Raw genomic sequence first — 18,024 nt, forward strand, 5'->3', positions numbered from 1 at the left:
ACAAATACTTTTGCTTGAACAATGACGGGAAAAAAGTAAAAGAAACTCTATCAAACCTACTTACAATGACCAAGCCCACTGAACTCTTTAAAGGGAATACGGATGTCAAAAGTCCAACGAGAACAAAACTTTTTAAATAACTGAAGATTGCCGTAGGAGATCTTTCTGTAGGATGGTTTGAGTTTGGGGCAATTGACTTTTGAAGACCAATTTATAAGACTTGAAACAAGAAGGGACAAGAAATTCTCAGAGAGAGAGAGAACAAAAGTAGGGAATGTGATATTTTCAGGACACAAATTGGCTTCGATTTGGGATTGCCATCTTTAGCTCGGAGTGCCTGTCCGTTTCCAGGGGATACCGTTGCCAAGGAGAGCCATAGCAACGGTCTCCAGGGAGTCTTACCTGTCATTCCTTAGTTGTTTTAGGGACCAAAAGACCAAACATTTTTATTGCTGAGGACTTGTAGCTCTAATATACTCGGACCACTGCATCTCTTTCAGTCACTGGTTGAGGAGTTGCACTTAAAAAAAGTGTACATTTCAAATATATACAACACATGTATATATACATATATATTGCTGATATGCTTTTTGAATACAGGCTAAACTATTTCCGATGACCAAATCGGGTCTCTCACTTCGCTAGTTTACAATTACTCAAAATGTTTATTTTTTTTTCTCTTCTCATTTTGTCTCGGGCGGGATGGCGAGTGCATGGGAGGGGCTGCTCCGTATCACAGCCTTATCTTTTTTAACTTGACATCCTAACCTCATAGATAGAATAACATCAGAAACGTTTGAAATATATGAACTTGTTTATATTTGCAGTACATATATGTATAACAAGCATTCAAGCAAATGTGTTCATATATACAGTATATATGGATAAATAGATATTAATCACAAACAAATATATGTATTTATATGCACATATTTTATATATGTGTGTCTGTATATAGAACGGCTACTGACTATGTTGAGCTGTAATTTTTTGTAGATTTTAGCTGGAGTCTGAAACATTGCTCTGCTTGGGAAGAATTGCAAATCTGGCAGCTCCCAAAACTGCAAGCATTCCTTTCTCTCATTACCTATATGCTGACACACGATATATTGCTAAAAGATACATGTGTGAGAATACACATATGGTGTAAATACTAACTGAAAATGCAAAAAAAGCCACATCTCAGTAGCAGGCTTTAAGAGAATCAGGCTCGGTGATTTTAGAGGAAAAGGACAATTATCTTCGACTCTATTCCAAACATATCGTTTGAGCTTTCACACAAACACACGCACACATGCAAACACCAACTTCTCTTTGAAACTTGAACCAAAATGAATACGTCTCACAACCCTTGCTTTCTTTGGCATTCAGTAAAATGCATGTAGCGTATGGGCTGTCACCATGTCAAGGTGTGCCTTGTCACCTGCGGAATCTGCCATCAAGCACTGTGCTTTCACAAAACAAAGACAAAAAAAACACACACACACACACACACACACACAACTGCAAGCAGCCAACGCGCTATTATGATGTCAAATCTACAGTCAGATCCATATCATTAGTCAGCGTAGAGAGCTTTAGTGTGGAACAAACCACCAGACCACTGCTCCATCAGCGTCTTTGAATGAATAGCATTAAGAGCTAATGTAGACCCATGCAATCACACTGATTAAAGTGGGCATTAGGTGACCTGTTAGCAGGTACTGACTTTCAAAAATGTGCGCAGGGCACCGGTGACTATATTCCACCAGTTGGAGTCACAACTGGCTTAAAGTTTCAGATTTTAAACTGACATGATTTGGCTTGATGTGAGAAGTAATAGTGCTTGAATATGAGGTTTTAATGGTTATGCAGGGGATGTAATATTGATGAATACGATCTAATCAGAGAGATCAGAGAGCTGGCTTCCCCTTAAAGCGAATAAAGGGTTGTGCTTTCCCATCCGGCAGTAAATCTGTGGCACTCCGCTGGTAATACTTGACATGAAGCATATCCTCTGGAAAATGTTATATTGCCTTATGTTATGTCACTGTTAAAAACCTAATGAAACTGTAAAATGAAGCAATAAGAGTGGAAAGCCATTTAACCATTACAACTGCCCTGTCACCGCGGCTGGTTTCCTCTTGCTTCAGCATACAGTTTCTCAGTCCACAAAAATGGTATTAACACCCACTATATATATATATATATCTGCAAAAGGTCAACAGACTTGGATTTATCGGATCCTGCATTCAACACATTTTCCGCTGGTGGAGATTACTCAATGAATATTTATATATATGAATATTTATAAGGCTATATGACACTTTGAAAGACAATGCTTCCTGTTGGGTGCTGTTAATAGTTTTTCCTATAAACTGCTCATTATGCCATTTCCCTAGTGTCTGTGTCTAACCTTTTTAGCGGATTGAATAATTTAACATTTACCTTCCAAACCTCGGTAAGGCTAAAAGACACCGCTACACACCCCCAGAACGTCGCTGTTTTTTTTTTTTGTTTTTTTTCTTATGTGTCACATAACAATGCCCCGACTGTGGTGCACAGGGCAGACCCGATGACCATCGTGATCCTTTTAGCTCTGACAGTATCCGCGGTGGGTTTGTACAAAATGTCTTGTACATCCACCTGAGCTGCCTTCGGAACGACCATAAGATCTGGAGCTAAATGTCACCGGTCTGGTGTCCCTGATCGCCACACTGTGCCCTTTGACTGCCCCGCGCTGCTCTGAGAAAATTGAAGAAAAAAAAAAAAAGAAAAAATGAGGGTTGAAGCGGTTTGTGCTTTTCCAATGGTTTGTTTGAGCAAGCGCTCGCGTCGTTCATCCCAGCGGGGGGGGGGGGCCAAGCCGCAGAACCACCACACAGACGACAAGGCCGAGCACCGCCTCTTCCTTTCCTTCAACTTTAAGCTGCAAGTTTACATGAGAAAAGTAAAACACAGCATCGTGGTTCAAGAACAACAAGAAACAGAGCAGAAGTTTGAGTATGAATATATATATATAAATATATACATAAACCGATGAATATACTGTAAATTGTTTCCTTTTTTTGCTCTGTTTTCCTCTGTACATAGGTTTGCATATTTTATAGGACTTTTACTTCTATCTACAAGGACTGGATGAAGTACTTTAAATACTTTAAAAAAAAATATATGAATGAAAACATGATAATGAAAAATAAAATAGTCGCTAGGATACGGTAAAAACTGTAGGACCTGACCATGGCATTTATCCAGAATACAGTCAGGGAGAGCATTGACCTCAGAGCTTAGACCCACACATTGACCTATTTTATAAAAATAAAAAAAAGAAATACTTTGATGGGTTCTTTTAATTTATCTAATTTGTTTATATATTTATTTATAAGTCATGTCCGAGATAATATGCATGCTTTCATGGCATTATTTTTCTATGAGTTGGTACGTGAGCAAATAGTTTTTATATGACACGCATACAGATGATCATTGTTCCTGTCTGCAGGACCTCGCCTTCAACACTTCTTTAATGATGGATACAAATGCTCCTATTGACCAAGCGATGTCAAACACAAGAGTTTTCATTAATTATTTGTGTCTTTATTTATTTATTTATTTATTTATGTTTATGCCTTTATTTATTCGTGCTGTTTGATTCAAGGTTTGAGCTCTCTTACTGCAACTGATCAGGATCTTTGTTGCCGCTACGTGGTACCAGTACATCACATACTATTACATGGGTATTGGCAAACACCAAAAATACTTTAAAGTTTTATCAGCAGCAAGAATTTTCCAATTTCTTGCTGCTGATGAACTATTCAAAACTATTCAGCACATGACGAAAGCCTTACGTATATTTGTAATTATGAATTCATATTTTGTTCCAAAAAAGTAGATTTACTAAAAGAAGAAGAAGCTAATTGGAGGCTTTGTCAGTTTCAGGATCATTTGATTTCATTCTGAAACCTTTTAACGCAATCAGGCAAATTCCTACTGAAAGCCTCCCTCATAAACCAACTGTTTAATCCCATACATAACACCACAGACGATATGCCTTGAGGTCACGATAAATTGCTGCCACTGTCTTGACTCCTCGTCACTGACTGACTGCCTGCGAAAAACATCCGTGTGTCTAAACTCCTCTTTACTCCTCTTTGAATCCTGCTTTGTATTGTTTGACAGAGCTCTGATCTTGTTCAGCTGATGTGTTCTGAGAGCAAAATTCAATGAAAACTGCACTATCTCATCGAAAACAACTGAGTTAGTTAACATTCTTTTGTTTGGATTTCTCGTAGTCTTTAGTGTTGCTACAATCACATTTCCCTTCATATGGTTTTCAAAGTATTCTGGAAATCTTTTTTCCCCAATTTCAGCACATACGGAGGGTGGGGAAATGAATGTTGCATATTAAGCTTTGCCGGGTTCCTGATGAGCTAAGCTTCTGATTGGGCAGTGCGCTTTAGGCTCCCGCCCCTGTCTCTCCAGACTGCACCATTCTCTGGTCCCTTGAACTCTTTTTTTGTAATTTTAAATGAATGATGCGTCTCAGCTTAGCCCAATAATAAAGCACAGTCTAGAATAAAGTATCTTGTGTCATGTCATAATTACCGATAACTTATTATCACATCAGAACCACCCTGCCGAGGTGTCCCCGTTATTCTCGACGAAAAAGGATGTGATGATTTGCTCCATTTGTCAGTTCCTGTGAAACACAGAAGGGAGATCTCGCGCTGGATACAAAACATTCCATTATATACGCCGCTGGGTATCCAGGTTTTCATCTTTTCAAGATAATTGATTTTAGTCATTTAAACGAGCATCAATGGCGCCAATGTCCTTTGGGGTAATCGGCGCAGCTCAATGGTAAACGGTTTTACTGCAGTGACAGCACAACAGCACTTACAAACACGAGGCAAAACCAATTCGGAATAAATATTTGTTTATTTGCATTAAAACCACAGTGTGACAAGAGTGAGATTGACAACATCATAATTATGCTGTATTAGAACGTCAACTGAAGATTAAATGTAATGAGAAAAAAAAAAGAAAATCAAGAGCAAATAGGTGAACATGAAGTGACTGGATCCTTTTACTTCTGGGTCAGCAGATGAAGAAAATATCCTCCAGTATTTGACTTTCCTCCAGGTCCTGCTGAGCGCTCTGAGGGCAACGCCCAGCCCCGGCGAGCAGGGTCTGGCCCGCCTCTTTGGCGCCAATGAGCCTCCGTTGTGACGATTTGGGTCTTCGAGGTGACGGCTTGCTTGGCTCTGAAGCACAGACAGGACTAAAGACGTCCAACAACTCCACCAGAGAAAAGTCCAACCTTTAAAAAAAAAAGGTATCATTTTGGGAGTTGCTTGTTGTTGTTTTTCCACATCACCTCACTGGTTTATTTGAAAGGTTGAATCAGCACAGGCCGACACACAGAACCTAGTCGGCAGACAATGTCCTGAACGAGTATCCTTGTGCGCTTGCATTACAACTAAGAAACGCACACAAAATAAACGCCAACTACAGCACGTGCGCTCATCGCTTAACAAAGAGGGTGCGAGAGCCAAGGGGCCGACGAGCATTTACGGCCAAAGTTGACTTTGAGCCCGATGCTTGTACAAAAATATTTGTCCCTCACCCCTCACTTGTTAACACAGGCCACATGAAAGCAAATCTGTCCTCGACACGTTAACAGAAGCTTCCTTGCTGAAGTAGTGGACCTTAACAAGCAACGTTAACAAGTCAAAACCACTGGGCCGTGCCTGCAGAAAACCACACCGTCTTGCAGGTACGGGGGGGGGGAGGAGGAGGAGGGGGGGGGGGAAATAAAAAAATAGAGACCCCGAGGCTTTCTGCCGTGGAATAGAAATGAGGGAATGTGCAGTGAAATAAATAAACCAAAATGGGTAAGATTAAGCTAATAGAGATTCAATCCCTCAGTCTGGCTGCCTTGATAAATTATTCAGTGTATACACAGGCGAACAACGCCACGGCAGATACAAAACATGAATTCCTTAAAGCGCGCCGCAACAATTCTCTGCTCGTTTAAAGCCGCATCGATTTGCATCGCTCGGCTCCGTACGCAGCTCTCCCAGGTGTGGCCCATCTTTGACGCGCACTTGTTGATATGCATGTGGGTGGCCCGCACACACACACACACACACACACACACACACACACACACACACGCCGGTGGAACTTCCAATCAGGGCGCATTTGTGTTCCTCCACACGTAACTATAGACCTTTCCACGTCGAAGGCAGCACGCGTCAGTATTTGCAAAGCATTAATGAGGGAACATTTGGTATGCACGTGTTACGAGATTGAGATTGTGAAAGAAGGGATAAGGCGGCGGAGGAATGATAACTGAAAAAAATGTTAAAAAAAAGGAGACTGAAGCTCGAGTAAGTCAATCTGTCTTCCTCATTTGGTCTCCTGCCTGTCAACAGAGAAAGCAGGAGGGCATGAGCGGGGGTCAGTGTGTGTGTGTGTGAGACAGAGACTGGCAACGAGTGCAGCTTTGTGGATAGAGTGAAAGGCAGAAAGGGAACGGGGGGGAGGGACATTGGCTGGGTTCCTTCTCTGGAAATGTGAGAATTTGCATTTTTATTTGTTGATTTATTTAACGGACAGGGCTCTCAAACAGCCATCCATCAACAAACGACATGTTGGTAATGAATAATGCATCACTTACCGGCGGTCACAATCTATAACAGGGGGGAGAGCGGGGGGGGGGGGGGGGGGTAGCGGGTACAGTTTGGGAAGAATTGAGGGGTGGGGGGGGGGGGGGGGGGTGGGTGGGTGGCACAGAGATTGCACGAGGGCGAGAGGGAAGGCCGATAGATTTGCGGAGGGGCGTAATGTGCAACAAAAAAAAACGGTATTGCTTGGCTCCGGTTTGCGTGAGGTGAAGTTGTGAATTACTGCTGGATATTAATATCCCCAAAGGAGTCCCGCAAAATCTATTTTTACTGCGACATGCATTCAGGTAAAATAAGGGCATGGACAAGAGTAGCAGGAACACAAGTCGCTGTCATTTAAATGTAAATTAAAACAAAAAAAAACAAGTAAAGCTTTGGCCTGGGATGCGGGGTCATTCTGATACACTCTGACATTTAAGTGCCACTTACATTTGTAACCCTGTGCGTAAAAAAAAGATCCTTTCAGAAACAAACAGTGGTTTAGCATTCTGCATTCAAATACTTGGTTCCCTTTGAACACACACACACACACACACACACACTTTTCTTAATGTAATAAAAACCTTTGGGCTTCATTCTCCCAGCGCACCAATATCGTTGGTCTGCCTTCCCGCTCTGCTAGGCCAGATAAAAGCATCCACAAAACTCCTCCTGCCCGCCGCCTCCTCCTCTCCTCTCGTAACTTTCACTGCTTCTTTGGCTCTCCTCTTTCATTAAAGAAAACCCGTCTCACCCCGGCGCCCCTTTTCATTTGCAGTCCAAACAGTAAGATAAAAAATAAATAAATAAATAAATAAAAAAACCTATAATGGCCACTGCGTATAGGCCGCATGTCAATTTCCCAACCAATCAATAGCAGGCGGGCAATGGCAGGCAGAATGGAGAGGAGATGGGCGGGGTGCGCTGGAACTGTCTCATTACTAACTAGCACAGGATTCATGAAAGGATTAAGAAGGTCACTAAATGTTAACCCCGGCTTCGCTTTGCAATTTGCACATCAAGATCGAATTGGTTAAGATTAGATGGTCACAAGGGGCATGTTGTTGTCAAGTAGAACAGAGGGGTTCAGGTAGCGCGCCGAAAGATTAGGACAGACCTTCCGTTACCAATTTAATCCTGGTCTTACCTACCGCAGGAGTGTCTCGGCTTGGTTTATTACATTCTGAAAGCAGTTCTGTGAGCAAAATAACCCGTGTTATTTGGTTTTTCCTTTTCAAACTATAAATCATAAATTATTTTTAGACAAGCTAAGAAAAAAATAAATCTTCATTTAGTCCAAATGAGTAAATTACCAGAAGATTACACCTTTTTTTAAGAAATGCACATGAAATCATCGTGTTGCTAGAAACTACAGAAGGCCTCCAAGAGGCAGACTTCCTCATTACTGCTTGTAAAAGAAACCACTGTGTAGCAAAGAGTCGAACCATTTTAATAGGCTTTGGAGGTGTGAGTGGATGGTAATACGATCGGATGCTCTGGGTCTCCTCCTCGAATTAATGGGCATCTGCTTGAGCTCACAGTTCAACCTGGATTATTCAATGAATTTTTTCAAGTTTCTGATGACTCTGGTTCAGGACTGCATCTCCCATTAAGCTTTGACCAAGGAAATCTGACATTATTCAAGAACAGATCGGCTCACTTTTTGGATTAACAATTTCTAAGAATAACAAATTACATCTCAGCAATAGATATTTTAGCGCTTAGAACACAGTTTAAGATCATTAAGATCATTCTGTTGTAAGGAAAAAGGGAATGGATGGGCTTTTTAATAATGAAAGTCTTATTCTTACGCTCAGTGATTCCTCCCTGTCCTCACGGCTCCTCTCTCTTCTCACGTCTTTCTCCCCATTTCCATCCATCCGACCCCGATTTAACTTTCCCAGCTCACCGTTCCTCACTTCATCGAATGGCGTCACCACTCACTCGCCTTCAGACACGCTTTTAACCGCCTCTCTCTACCTCAATCTTGCTTTCTCTGTCTCGTTACTGTGGCAGAGAGGGGAGGAGGGCCGGTGTGTGCATCCAGAAGTCTGTTCAATTACACCTGCTGCAGTGTCCCTGCTAGGCCGACTAATGGAACGCAGCGTGTCTCCTGACAGGCCGGGCCACCGCGGAACCTGGCCAGGTAAAAAGCGCCATTTAGCCGCTCGCAGCTCAAAAAGTTAGGCAGACTAAGAAAATACATCCTTCAGCCTCCAACAATGCAGCAACCAGGAAAGGCCTCTGGATGCAAATGTTGTGCTGGTGCTACTATTTATACATTTCCCAATTGTCACCGTGTCTTCACAAGTCACAACTAGAGGAAAAAACATTGATTGCCTCAAGAATAGAATGAATAATAAACGTGGCCGTCAAATAATCTTTTCCGATCTCCCTCACAGAACAAGAGTTGTCTGCCTTCAGCAACGTTCACTTCCCTGTAGGGGGGACACCTAGTCCTGGCAAAACAAAAAGTCTATTTTCAGAATGTCAAACCAGTACAGAAGGGAGGGCTGCCCGGATTGCTCAAAAATAATATTTTGGCTGACACTGAATCTAGCAACACCGGCTGTTCTTCACATAGCTTAGCCTATAGGTCCCTGTTGCTTCTCCATTATGGTGAATAATGCTTCACTTATCTATAAACTATTACAATGCGCAGTGAATCTTTATTAAATGCTTCGTTGAAGTCCAGTAAAGATGTGTTACCTGGCCTGGGGGGTCTGCCGGATCACAGACACTGAGGTGGGCTTACTCCGGCTGGCAGAGGACTTAAGAGGAGATGTGGCCGTGTCCTTTGTGGACTGCTCGAAGGGCTCCGCTGAGAGATCAGAGTGTTATATTAGACGCAACATCAGAAAGGCTGGGAGCAGAGCAGACAAGACAATATTTTAAAAAATGACCATGATTATTTTATGTTCCTGTCTAGGCTGCATATGGCCTGCATATGAATGTACTAAAAAAAATATAGTTTAAACTAAATCGAACTATGATGTGTTGAGCCAGGATTTTCCTCTGTGTTTAGTCCAGTAAGCATTTAATTCTCATCAATTGAAAATGGAAGCTCACCCTTGCCCGTCTCCGGGCGAGCAGCGGCGGTTTGTGGCTGTTTTCCATGCAAACTCTGTCCTGCAGGATGTAGCTCTGCATCTTCAGACAAACTGTAGACCAAACAGACAATCTATCAAGCGCGTGTGTGTGTGTGTGTGTGCGTGTGCGTGTGTGCGCGCCGGTTTGCTTGGCTTACATGGGAGGTGAATGTGGGTGGGACTCATTCGCCGGCTGTGGGTCTCCATTTCTCGTGTCTGAGCTGCTGAGATCAGACCGAGCGGCTTGTTGAAACCTAACATAAACATGAGATATCACATCAGCCGGGGCCTCCGAATATTAGCGAGCAACGTTACCAGATCCGGTTCGTTTCAGATGGGCTTTTGTCTACAACCTGCTGTAATCGAGACGCGACTGACGTAGCTCCTGACTCTGCCTGTTGAGCCTCTCCTCCTGCTCAGCCAGCCGAGCCTGCAGCTTCTCCCGCTCCAGCTCCAGCTGCATTTTCTGCAGCAGCAGCTCGTGCCTTTTGTCCTCCCAGTGCTCGTGACCCAGCAGAGGCCTGGCGAGGGCTTCGTTGGCCTCTGAGCCGTTGGCACTCCCCCTGTGGAGCCTGTGTGTCAATGCACATTTCAGCTTTGCAGCCTTACATTCTCAAGGTTTGTGTCCTCATGAAATGCCGTTTAAAACGACAAGAAATTCATGCAATTATGCGGTCTGACCGGATAGAAGATCACAGCCGAACAGCACTACTGTACCTTGTGCACTCATGCTGCGTGAAGGTGTCATGGTGGCCATCAGCTAGACCTGAGCCACCGCCTGGACCACTACCAAGGCAGTGGTAGGACTCCCCGCTCTCCCCTTTCTGAATCCTGCGCTGTTTGATCGGCCCATCAGTCGGACTGAACTCACTATCACAGGAGAGAGGGGCGTGGTTGCAGAGGGTTTGCATTGCCCCCCTTCCTCCACCACGTCTCATGTGCACTTGAGGCTGTTGTGCTCGAGTAGCAGCTAGGCTGAGGTACGAGCCATCGCAGAGTGAGCCATTAGCTCTGCTGGTGGATGTCCTGCTGGGGGCCTCCTCACTGCTGAGCACCTGGACAGACAACATAGAGGACAATGAATGCATTGGGACCAATTTAGGAAGCCCCTGAAAAATGTATAGGGATTTTCAGCCAAAAGCTTGCTCCATAAAACCGTAATGTAGAGCTGGGCTACAAACCAAAAACGTACCAGTAATGAATAAGGACTCACTTACCAACCTAATTAACTCATGTTTACGTGCAGTAAAAGTTTTCCCCATGTGCTTGCAAGAGCTGTTCCTCAAGAGCTCACGTATCACTTCCCGCGGCTAAACGAGGCCCGAAGCATCTTATTTCGTCCTAGGATCTACTTTCTTCCATTTGCCCTCGTAACTTCAGAGATTGGGTACAGAGCTGTGAGATCTGCCAACACCCAGGGGTGCCTGAACAACGTTACTGCTCTAGCCCACCAGCTCGCCACCTCTTTGCAGCTTTATGAACATGCCGTTTGGACCGGGGCGGTTGCAGAGGGCCACAAATGAAACTCATCCTTCAAAACGGAAAACTGGAGAGTGGCCACGCGATTAAGAGAGCCGTTTCTAACAGAGTATAACTGGCAGGTAAGCCAAGGTCAGGAACATTATGAGACAAACATAAGGAGGAAAGCCCATCTTGTACATGACTGTGGAACAGACTGTGACTAATTTGCCGAGGGTCAGAGAGCAGGCAAACACACATTATTCAGAGCCACCGCGGGACAACGAGGTTGGCCAAGTCATCTATTCTTACGGTGGCTGAAGCCAGAGAGGCGTCTTCGCTTCTCAAGAGTCACCTTGAGAGACTCTTCTGGTATTGAAACGGCGACCGTAGTGGACTTCCGTGGTGCTTCGTCATCGATCATTACCGCACTCGGCCCGCGCCTCGCCGCGGCTTTTTGTGCTGGAGTCTCCCGACGGATGGCAAACCGGGGGGGGGGGGGGCGTTCTCAGAATGTGGCGCCCATCGGGGTGCGCGCGCTGCAATGCGTCGATAAGCTACCACACACATTATCCACCGCCTTACCTTGCTATGGGCTGGTGCCTGGCTTAGCTGTGCAATGGACTCGTTCAGTTTGGCCTGTTGCTGAGAAAGGTATTGTTGGTAAAGTCCAAGCAGCTCCTGGCACTCTCTGTACTGCTGCTGCAGACCTGGAGGACCGAGGGTTAAGGAACTAACGATTAAACAGAAGGTAAACTTTGGCCCACAGCCTGAAAACACTGCCCTGGATTTAAGCTTTTAAAAAGAATATTAAAATAATTAAGAATCACTTCTTAATGCAAATTCCCCTGTGTGGCTTTACAGAGAAGGCAACATTGTGCACAGATGCCATTTCCGCAAAGTTCTCGAATGTAACCCAAAAATATGTATATATAGAAGCTAGATTGACGATTGGAATTAAACCCTTGTTTCTATGATCAATTACACATTGGACCGGAAAAGTACAGAGAACAGCAAAGTTGATACCAGAGAGGGAGAAGAGGCCAGTAAAATCAAAGTCGTTGTTGTGGCACAGAGCTTTCACCATCTGGGTTGGGCCAAGCTGTGTTGAGCCGAGCTGGGCAATGCCGTGCCAGGCTATCTGCCAGACAGCGAGCTGGCAGACGCGAGAAAACTAATCTGGAGCGGAACCACCGCTGCGCCTCGGGAGCCCACTAATGACAGCGGCAGCACCACAGCACACACAAAGATAATGAGCAAGAGAATGGAGAGACTACACACACACACACACACACACACACACACATGCACACATTCACTGATCAAACACACACACACACACACACACACACACACACACACACACACACACACACACACACACACACACACACACACACACACACACACACACACACACGTTCCCGTCTGCACTGTAGAAAGCCAACATACAAACTCTACACCAAAGGAAGTAGTACACATACAGTTTGGCCCGAGCTGGCTTTAAAGAGTGTTCCTCCATCCCTTATCTTTTCATGTTGGTGGTCCTGCACCCACGAATGATGCGTTTCTCAGCATCCGTTTGAGAAGAAACTCAAGAGAAAATCCAAGTTTAAAGTAGACTGATTGAGGGAATAGTTGGTGGAACACTCCATAAGAAAACGCTTGTTAGAAGACTTCAATCGGGCAGTGGAAATGAAACCGTGGCGAAGAGGAGAGAGGGCGCGGCGGCTTTGAATTGACTACTCAGCACACCAGACAAATACAATGCAGCAGCTTCTATAAATATTAAGAACATGTGAGGAAACACTTTGATTGAAGCCTCCATCTAACTGCCGCACTGATAATGTCCATAGAAGTAGTTCTATATGGAAAGCTCGAGGACATCACAAGGACATCACATCAAGTAAACCTGGGCTGCTATACGTCTATTTATGCACCATGAATAAGGGTCTTGAAAGGGAGATACTGAATTTGCTTATGCAGCTCCACCTCAGTCCGAGATAGAGTTGTGTATCAAGATGAAAAATGCATGCCGCTGATATTTCACCAGATTTGCATTAAAATGTAATTTTCCACATGAAGAAGACAATTATCATGCCTACAACTAACGTTTGCCAACACACAGACACAGCAGTACAAACTAATGTGGGGGGGGGACTGCATCATGATCGCGCCCTGATGCCATGGACGGAGGTGAGGTGCGTGCGGACAGGCTGACGCGGTCACTGGACAACCAGAGCTAGGTAATCGGAACCGAGTGGCGCAACCCTGATAAGATTCCACCTCTCTGGCCGTCGCCACACTGAACGTGCTTCCTCCACAGCCTTGGACGTCAGCCAATGAGGGCCAAGCACTCTGCGAGCCCCCTTGTTTACATCAGAGCTGCGAAGTGCCAACAATGACTTACTCTCCCCCCCCCCCTGCTCCAAAAATACCCAGAATCAAGGGCTTGGGCTGAAGAGGCTTCAGACGGGGCCTGTCAAAATGATTCACTTCCATGTCAGGCCGAGGCTCAAATGAAATAATGAAATCCACTTCAAGGTGGAACAAATTTGCACAGGAGGGGGGGGGAGATTTTAAAGCCTGCTTTAGCACACTGTGCCAAACAGATTGAGCTGGAGCAGGAATGTGAGAAGAACGGGGGCGGGGACTGATAGATGTGAATGTATGAGTAATGATGGGGAATTATTAGAAGAAGACAATTTTACAAAACTACTGAATCTGCAGAAGAGGCATGAGTGCAAGTCACCAATAACCTCAGAAAATAATGACAAAAAAAAGAGCAAACATACAGTGTCATCATAACTATTCTTGCCCATCTCTAGTGCTGTGAACACAACAAAAATGTAATACCATTTTAAAAAAGAAATTTGGTACAAAAAGTTACATCTTGCTTAATATTACACCTGAAATCATTAAAAATGATCTTGTGTGTGAAATACGTCCTGCACATAATACATTGTAACGATAAATAAATTCCATTTTCATTCTTTGCGGCATTATTTATTATTTCATGCTAATCCCAGATGGGTTTAATTTGAATTTATTATATTGAATTAAGCTTGTAAACCGATTCGGTTAACAATAATGCAAACCTTAAACTGAGGTAAACACCTTTGGAGACAAGCTTTTTGTTTAGCGGTTCAGTTTGGTTAGGGTTAGCAGATTGGAGAACTCCAACAACCAGTCAAAACATTTTACCATATTTCTCTGCCGTGTCAACGGTAGTCAAAAATGTTAACAAATAGCAGACACCTTACAAAGCATGTGACTTCTATCACATCCCGCCTTCTTACAATACAACATTTCCTAAGATTCAAAAACACACACACGTTTGAAACAAATGCTACAGAGCTGACATCAACGAGTATTACTAGTGTCATCCACCTAAAAGCAAAGCACTAGGAAAACGAAAGAGTGCATATGATAAAACTAGAGCTCCACATTTTAAATGTCAGTTCAAATGGATTCATCTCTTGCAAACCTCTTATCGCAACAAGCAGCATTTTTCAATGACATATTCTAAACTGGTGGCCCTAAACATGGCCTTGGGAGTCCGTCCAATTGTTTTAGCTCAACAAATTGCATCAGTTTTGGTGCCTGCTGTGCCTTCCAACACGCCCATGACTTTTGCCCATGCCAACATGCCTTAAAGGACAAAAGACATCCTCGCTATCTGAAACACTAATTCAGTCTTGTGTACCAGGCGGTTCCAAATGTCAGCTGAACACCCTTAAAATCAAGAGTCCTTTTTCCCTCTCATCCAAGGTGGCTTGGGGCTAAGGTACAGCCCTCCATTCTGTCCCTGACAACCCGGAATCTTGTGTTAGATAAGATAAGCTAAGGCGTAATGGAATTAGACTTGACAAGACTTTCATTCAGTGTGTTTGCCTTTGGTGTCTCCTTAACCTTTCAGAGAAGTGCCGGAACCTCCTGCTAGAAAGGGGCCTCCGTGACTCTAGCATGCACTTTAGAAGACTACGTTGTCCCCCCTGAGGTGCTTGGATCTGAACAATTTTTTCCCTCTCAAATACCTTTTTAATGGAGTTTTGAAGTTTGGTGTAAATGCCAAGTCTCCGAGCCAAAGTGCCATTAATTGAGTTGTGCTTTGCTAATTTTCCCCGCTACCGCTGCCAATTGTCCAATTTACCAGCGGGGTCAATTACTCTCCATATTTTGCAGTGTTTTCACCTAAATTGACTCCTAGCCATGCTCTGGTTTGACCGGAGTGGAATTGTTATGAAGACAGTAGTTGTGGGGTGGAAAAAAATGCAGCGTCTCGCTACTAACTCAAGCATTAACCTCCTGCTAGCAAAGCAAGAATCAACTGGTGACCCATCCGATCCCATTTTGTAAGGAGACACTGAGTGATATTCCACCGTTAACATTCAGGGGAGGTTACAAAAACACATGGTGGTGGAAGCAGTAAATATCAAAATGCATCTTTGGATGATAAGATGATTTAGATGGTACAGGCCACGGCTTCAACCTTGAAATTGATTCTGTACACAACGGCGGATAAGAAAAATACATCTGCAGCGGGCGTCAAATCGAACAAATGAATCTGCTCAATTTTGCTGCCCTTTGGAATCGAATTGAACGCTCTCGGTCAAAGACTGTACATGGCCTTAGCTAAAACAACACTGCCCCCTGCAGACAGCTTTGGAGAATAGCCTCCATTGTAACCCTCAGGAACGTCATACAACTGTGTGCCACGGAACACTTGCAACAAGTATATTCAAACCATAGGCTATAGTGGACCATTTTAATGATTGTTTGGGATCATCGCTGATATCACTTGGGGTGTAATTTGGGGTTGCACCTTTTGTACCACTTTAAACATTCTGTTGTTAAAAAATGTGGTGATAGCCTAACTTAATATTAGCATATTTTAAATAATCTTCAGTCTCTAAAGAGTTTTCAAAAGCACTAGTTAGAAAGTGCATTACTTTACTGTTCCGATATCACCCTGTAGTGCTGGAGGCATTCGCATATTAAAATGTGCTACGCTTTGATCGAAAAACAGAAAATTGTAATAAATAATCCTCACTTGTGTGTTTTTGTCCAGTCATTTTGAAAGGATACTCTCCCTCTCCTGCACAATGATCACATTCTGTTGCTCCAGCTTCTGGATCTTGCACTCAAAATTTTCCTGCTCATCTTTCAGACGCTGCACTGATTCTTCTTTCTCCTCGCTGACTCTGCAGAAAAAGGATACAACAGTGTTATGGATTGGTAGATCATACGTTGCACATTTAAATAATGACACAAAAAAAGACAAAAGCATAAACATTTCATCACAGCGTAAGTTTGTATTCTTCCATTAATATTTGTGGATAGTATCATTAGACCGTGGCATATTCTGCTCCCTACCTGGCCAGTTCTTCAATAAGGTTTGCAATCCTGCGCTTATCTTCAGGACAGAGGTCCTTTAAACAGACCTGGCTCTTGCTGGCATCAGAGATCGCCTGTGCAAAGGATGGTTTGCAAGTATGAAAATATTGAAAATATTTTAAAAAGTAATTCTGTCAGCATCAAAAACCCTTTCTAGTCTTCTAAAAGTTTTTAGATTATCCATATACTCCCTCGTCGCTATACAAACATTTAATTTTAAGTACATGGAGGAAAGAGAAACAATATTCTACATAAATAGATGCTTTACCTGTGTTGAGGGGAGAAAAGTACCCAAGGCTGGAGAAAAAGCATGTCCCAAAACTGCAGTCGCACTGCGATGGGCTGACACTTTTTCCTTGACGTGGATCCCGGATTGGTCACTTTGGAAGTGGCCCTGTTTCTTGCCACATTTCTTTAGTGCCGTCTCATGAGTGCAGTCATAGCTACGCCTGGCTCGCATCGTGGTACCTTTTTTGCTACCAGTCCGGCCCGATCCCGAAGTGAAAGAGGTCCGAGGCATTGCCTCTCCTTCCGATCCTGAGTTTGTGGGAAGAGAGAAGAGGGGGGGGACATGTAAATTAGTTACATACAGTTCTCTCTCTTACTGTGTTGGGAAATGTGTGGCGTGAGACTCACCAGGAACCAACACCAAAGGCTCTTCATCATCTGACACTTTGTGAACAGAGCAAAGAGAGCCCAGTAACGTTAGTTCTACACTCCTTAAGTTTGTCGCATGTGCTTCGTAACTCTGAATGGAATATTTCAGTAAACCCATACATGTAACATTAATTAACTCAGCTGCTTTCTCACAATCACCAAGTCGCAGACAAAACAAGAGCTCCCTCGCTACCATCGACGTCACTTAACTCAAAGGGGTTCCAGTGTTGAGCTCAAGAAATCTAACAGAGTTGATTGGTAATATTGACAACGGGCACTACACTATTTTCGCCGGATTTTGGTATTAAATAAGCAAGATATCACCCAATTTAAATTCCTGAATTAACGTTAAGTGTGTAATATGTAGGATTAACGGTTAGCTAATAGCTATTAGTTAACTTTAGCGTTGACCAAGAAATACTAACTTTCTAGCATTAGCACAGACGTAACCCCTCTAAGAATCGTTCATAAGCCTTTTTAAACTTTAGTCAAGTAATGTGCGAATGGACAAAGCAGCTGGAGAAGTTTATAAAAAGTAAGCCTACCACCATTCATCCAAAATATCCCCGAATTTCCACTTCTCGAATTCGCTGCCGCCATGTTGAAACAACCGCCACCACTCCCAAGCAGCCTAGCGTTGCTATGGAAGAATAGTCCCGCCCGCATTTCTTGTAACGAAGCCGCCAATTGGATAATTTGTAGGATGGCGTGTTTCTATTGGCTCAAACATGCGTCGTACTGAGGTTGTTTCCTGTGTACGCTGAGAGCTAAATTCTTTC

General features: G+C 43.6%; 1 protein-coding gene across 5 annotated transcripts; it reads right to left on the bottom strand.

Annotated features, from left to right (window-relative positions):
* Positions 1 to 1,236: 1,236 nt before the first annotated feature.
* On the bottom strand, positions 1,237 to 17,911 carry kiaa1328 (KIAA1328 ortholog). 5 transcript variants are annotated; one of them, XM_037490567.2, is made up of 12 exons: positions 17,794 to 17,911; positions 17,225 to 17,254; positions 16,857 to 17,125; positions 16,568 to 16,662; positions 16,280 to 16,395; positions 11,777 to 11,901; positions 10,451 to 10,788; positions 10,087 to 10,305; positions 9,892 to 9,987; positions 9,714 to 9,805; positions 9,354 to 9,465; positions 1,237 to 5,296 (listed from the first exon to the last, which is right to left on the bottom strand). In XM_037490567.2, the coding sequence occupies exons 1-12, from the start codon at positions 17,909 to 17,911 to the stop codon at positions 5,074 to 5,076; spliced, it is 1,833 nt and encodes a 610-aa protein (XP_037346464.2). In that variant the 3' UTR covers positions 1,237 to 5,073. The 5 variants fall into 5 exon arrangements, with proteins under 5 accessions (XP_037346464.2, XP_037346462.2, XP_037346463.2 ...); XM_037490565.2 differs by having other exon boundaries at positions 17,225 to 17,260; XM_037490566.2 differs by having other exon boundaries at positions 17,791 to 17,911.
* Positions 17,912 to 18,024: the final 113 nt, after the last annotated feature.

The sequence above is a fragment of the Pungitius pungitius genome, chromosome 8 (genome assembly GCF_949316345.1).
Source record: "Pungitius pungitius chromosome 8, fPunPun2.1, whole genome shotgun sequence".
Classification (NCBI taxonomy): domain Eukaryota; kingdom Metazoa; phylum Chordata; class Actinopteri; order Perciformes; family Gasterosteidae; genus Pungitius; species Pungitius pungitius.

What these genes read in the sequence shown, in the direction of transcription:
- kiaa1328 (XM_037490564.2), bottom strand. Translation starts at nt 17,911, where the DNA reads ATGCGGGCGGGACTATTCTTCCATAGCAACGCTAGGCTGCTTGGGAGT. An exon ending in CTTTTCTCCCCTCAACACAG is followed by an intron (nt 16,663 to 16,856) that starts GTAAAGCATCTA and finishes TCCTTTGCACAG; the next exon opens with GCGATCTCTGATGCCAGCAA. An exon ending in AGGCACCAGCCCATAGCAAG is followed by an intron (nt 10,789 to 11,776) that starts GTAAGGCGGTGG and finishes TTGTCTGTCCAG; the next exon opens with GTGCTCAGCAGTGAGGAGGC.